General features: G+C 44.7%; 1 protein-coding gene across 1 annotated transcript; it reads right to left on the reverse strand.

The window, feature by feature from the left end:
• Positions 1 to 1,110: 1,110 nt before the first annotated feature.
• On the reverse strand, positions 1,111 to 3,823 carry LOC136270975 (kielin/chordin-like protein). Its single transcript, XM_066070024.1, has one exon. It carries the CDS (start codon positions 3,811 to 3,813, stop codon positions 1,111 to 1,113), a length of 2,703 nt encoding a protein of 900 aa, XP_065926096.1. The 5' UTR covers positions 3,814 to 3,823.
• Positions 3,824 to 4,755: the final 932 nt, after the last annotated feature.

The following is a 4,755-nucleotide window of genomic DNA, read 5'->3' on the forward strand; positions in this document are numbered from 1 at the left end:
GCACTCACAGGAGAAACGATTGCCTCCTCTGCCCAACTGGAAATTACTACCGCCTCTGTATGTACGTCCATCAATCTGGCAGTTTCCACAAGCGCCTGCATTTTGGTTGCCGCCTCCTGTGGATTTGTTAGTAGTTAAACGGCAATAGTAAGATCCCTCGCAGTTGCACTCACAGGAGAAACGATTGCCTCCTCTGCCCAACTGGAAATTACTACCGCCTCTGTATGTACGTCCATCAATCTGGCAGTTTCCACAAGCGCCTGCATTTTGGTTGCCGCCTCCTGTACATTTGTTAGTAGTTACTCTGCCCGGGCAATTCCAAGATCCATCGCAGTTGCAATAACAGGAGAAACGATAGCATCCTCTGTCCAACCGGAAATTACTACCGCCTCTGTATGTACGTCCATCAATCTGGCAGTTTCCACAAGCGCCTGCATTTTGGTTGCCGCCTCCGATGGATTTGTTAGTAGTTAAACGGCAATAGTAAGATCCCTCGCAGTTGCACTCACAGGAGAAATGATTGCCTCCTCTGCCCAACTGGAAATTACTACCGCCTCTGTATGTACGTCCATCAATCTGGCAGTTTCCACAAGCGCCTGCATTTTGGTTGCCGCCTCCTGTACATTTGTTAGTAGTTACTCTGCCCGGGCAATTCCAAGATCCATCGCAGTTGCAATAACAGGAGAAACGATAGCATCCTCTGTCCAACCGGAAATTACTACCGCCTCTGTATGTACGTCCATCCATCTGGCAGTTTCCACAAGCGCCTGCATTTTGGTTGCCGCCTCCGGTGGATTTGTTAGTAGTTAAACGGCAATAGTAAGATCCCTCGCAGTTGCACTCACAGGAGAAACGATTGCCTCCTCTGCCCAACTGGAAATTACTACCGCCTCTGTATGTACGTCCATCAATCTGGCAGTTTCCACAAGCGCCTGCATTTTGGTTGCCGCCTCCTGTACATTTGTTAGTAGTTACTCTGCCCGGGCAATTCCAAGATCCATTGCAGTTGCAATAACAGGAGAAACGATAGCATCCTCTGTCGAACCGGAAATTACTACCGCCTCTGTATGTACGTCCATCAATCTGGCAGTTTCCACAAGCGCCTGCATTTTAGTTGCCGCCTCCTGTGGATTTGTTAGTAGTTAAACGGCAATAGTAAGATCCCTTGCAGTTGCACTTACAGGAGAAACGATTGCCTTCTCTGCCCAACTGGAAATTACTACCGCCTCTGTATGTACGTCCATCAATCTGGCAGTTTCCACAAGCGCCTGCATTTTGGTTGCCGCCTCCTGTGGATTTGTTAGTAGTTAAACGGCAATAGTAAAATCCCTCGCAGTTGCACTCACAGGAGAAACGATTGCCTCCTCTGCCCAACTGGAAATTACTACCGCCTCTGTATGTACGTCCATCAATCTGGCAGTTTCCACAAGCGCCTGCATTTTGGTTGCCGCCTCCTGTGGATTTGTTAGTAGTTAAACGGCAATAGTAAGATCCCTCGCAGTTGCACTTACAGGAGAAACGATTGCCTTCTCTGCCCAACTGGAAATTACTACCGCCTCTGTATGTACGTCCATCAATCTGGCAGTTTCCACAAGCGCCTGCATTTTGGTTGCCGCCTCCTGTGGATTTGTTAGTAGTTAAACGGCAATAGTAAGATCCCTCGCAGTTGCACTCACAGGAGAAACGATTGCCTTCTCTGCCCAACTGGAAATTACTACCGCCTCTGTATGTACGTCCATCAATCTGGCAGTTTCCACAAGCGCCTGCATTTTGGTTGCCGCCTCCTGTGGATTTGTTAGTAGTTAAACGGCAATAGTAAGATCCCTCGCAGTTGCACTCACAGGAGAAACGATTGCCTCCTCTGCCCAACTGGAAATTACTACCGCCTCTGTATGTACGTCCATCAATCTGGCAGTTTCCACAAGCGCCTGCATTTTGGTTGCCGCCTCCTGTGGATTTGTTAGTAGTTAAACGGCAATAGTAAGATCCCTCGCAGTTGCACTTACAGGAGAAACGATTGCCTTCTCTGCTCAACTGGAAATTACTACCGCCTCGGTATGTACGTCCATCAATCTGGCAGTTTCCACAAGCGCCTGCATTTTGGTTGCCGCCTCCTGTGGATTTGTTAGTAGTTAAACGGCAATAGTAAGATCCCTCGCAGTTGCACACACAGGAGAAACGATTGCCTCCTCTGCGCAACTGGAAATTACTACCGCCTCTGTATGTACGTCCATCAATCTGGCAGTTTCCACAAGCGCCTGCATTTTGGTTGCCGCCTCCTGTACACTTGTTAGTAGTTACTCTGCCCGGGCAATTCCAAGATCCATCGCAGTTGCAATAACAGGAGAAACGATAGCATCCTCTGCCCAACCGGAAATTACTACCGCCTCTGTATGTACGTCCATCAATCTGGCAGTTTCCACAAGCGCCTGCATTTTGGTTGCCGCCTCCGGTGGATTTGTTAGTAGTTAAACGGCAATAGTAAGATCCCTCGCAGTTGCACTCACAGGAGAAACGATTGCCTCCTCTGCCCAACTGGAAATTACTACTGCCTCTGTATGTACGTCCATCAATCTGGCAGTTTCCACAAGCGCCTGCATTTTGGTTGCCGCCTCCTGTATATTTGTTAGTAGTTACTCTGCCCGGGCAATTCCAAGATCCATCGCAGTTGCAAAAACAGGAGAAACGATAGCATTCTCTGTCGAACCGGAAATTACTACCGCCTCTGTATGTACGTCCATCAATCTGGCAGTTTCCACAAGCGCCTGCATTTTGGTTGCCGCCTCCTGTGGATTTGTTTGTAGTTAAACGGCAATAGTAAGATCCCTCGCAGTTGCACTCACAGGAGAAACGATTGCCTCCTCTGCCCAACTGGAAATTACTACCGCCTTTGTATGTACGTCCATCAATCTGGCAGTTTCCACAAGCGCCTGCATTTTGGTTGCCGCCTCCGGTGGATTTGTTAGTAGTTAAACGGCAATAGTAAGATCCCTCGCAGTTGCACTTACAGGAGAAACGATTGCCTTCTCTGCCCAACTGGAAATTACTACCGCCTCTGTATGTACGTCCATCAATCTGGCAGTTTCCACAAGCGCCTGCATTTTGGTTGCCGCCTCCTGTGGATTTGTTAGTAGTTAAACGGCAATAGTAAGATCCCTCGCAGTTGCACTCACAGGAGAAACGATTGCCTCCTTTGCCCAACTGGAAATTACTACCGCCTCTGTATGTACGTCCATCAATCTGGCAGTTTCCACAAGCGCCTGCATTTTGGTTGCCGCCTCCTGTGGATTTGTTAGTAGTTAAACGGCAATAGTAAGATCCCTCGCAGTTGCACTCACAGGAGAAACGATTGCCTCCTCTGCCCAACTGGAAATTACTACCGCCTCTGTATGTACGTCCATCAATCTGGCAGTTTCCACAAGCGCCTGCATTTTGGTTGCCGCCTCCTGTGGATTTGTTAGTAGTTAAACGGCAATAGTAAGATCCCTCGCAGTTGCACTCACAGGAGAAACGATTGCCTCCTCTGCCCAACTGGAAATTACTACCGCCTCTGTATGTACGTCCATCAATCTGGCAGTTTCCACAAGCGCTTGCATTTTGGTTGCCGCCTCCTGTACATTTGTTAGTAGTTACTCTGCCCGGGCAATTCCAAGATCCATCGCAGTTGCAATAACAGGAGAAACGATAGCATCCTCTGTCGAACCGGAAATTACTACCGCCTCTGTATGTACGCCCATCAATCTGACAGTTTGTACAGCTCTGGGCACTACACACCACGAGAACAGCACTAAGGAGTACCAGAAGTTTCAGCATCTATAAATAGAAGGGGAAAATGCATGTCTTTGTTAAAAAATATGGAATATCATATAAGACCTTATGAACTGATTAAACCCCCCCCCCCAAAAAAAAAATATTATGATGAGTTAATTTTTTTTATTTTGACTCTAGGTTTCGATTAAAACAAACATCAGGATTAAGCATGCGTTATTTAAGTCGAAACGTGCAGAAAAATATAAATATTATCAGTTGAAATTTTTTTATTGACTTTCAAGGGTTTCTATTATAAAACAAACATCCGTGTTACGCATGCGTTAATCAAGTAGAAACGTGAACCGGGATAAACAAAAATGAACTGGATGTTTGCTAGTCCTAAAACGGTGGTTTCTGTTCTACGCTAAGTAATCAGTGCTCTGTACTCTCTTTAGGGAAGTAAAGACAGATAAAATAGAATCTGTAATAATGAAATCCGCCCCATTTTATATTCTCTTGCGGAAGGTTGGGTGCTTTAATATATGGTTCATTCCTTGATTATTGTTTATTAATTAAAACATCACTTTTTAACTGAGTCCACCATGTTAACAGGGAGAGCAATTTTATTTTTGCTTGAAAGAATACTATTTTATTTATAATTTGACAGCAAGTAACTGAAAAAGTAGGGTTTCTAAATCAAACTTCGAATATTAAATTTTTTATCCCAAACTTAAAATAATTTAATGTTAATTAAATATAAAAATATAGCTTATCCGTTCCTTTTTTATCAAGCAATTCTAAATTTTAATCATTTGTTTCAGATTTTCAACGATTGAGTATTGAGGTTGCCACCGTACTTTTTAAAATTAATAATATTTCAAAAGTTTAGTTTTAAATTGTTCATAAATACAATGAGTTGTATCTTTTTCTAAAGGACTTCTAACCCATAAACAGCAAACGTTCGCGGTTAAGGTACATGTATTCAATGTATAACAACCATATGTT

The sequence above is a fragment of the Magallana gigas genome, chromosome 8 (genome assembly GCF_963853765.1).
Source record: "Magallana gigas chromosome 8, xbMagGiga1.1, whole genome shotgun sequence".
NCBI classification, from domain to species: Eukaryota; Metazoa; Mollusca; class Bivalvia; order Ostreida; family Ostreidae; genus Magallana; species Magallana gigas.

Excerpts from the sequence above, each read along its gene's own strand:
- LOC136270975 (XM_066070024.1), bottom strand. The coding sequence starts at position 3,813 with ATGCTGAAACTTCTGGTACTCCTTAGTGCTGTTCTCGTGGTGTGTAGT.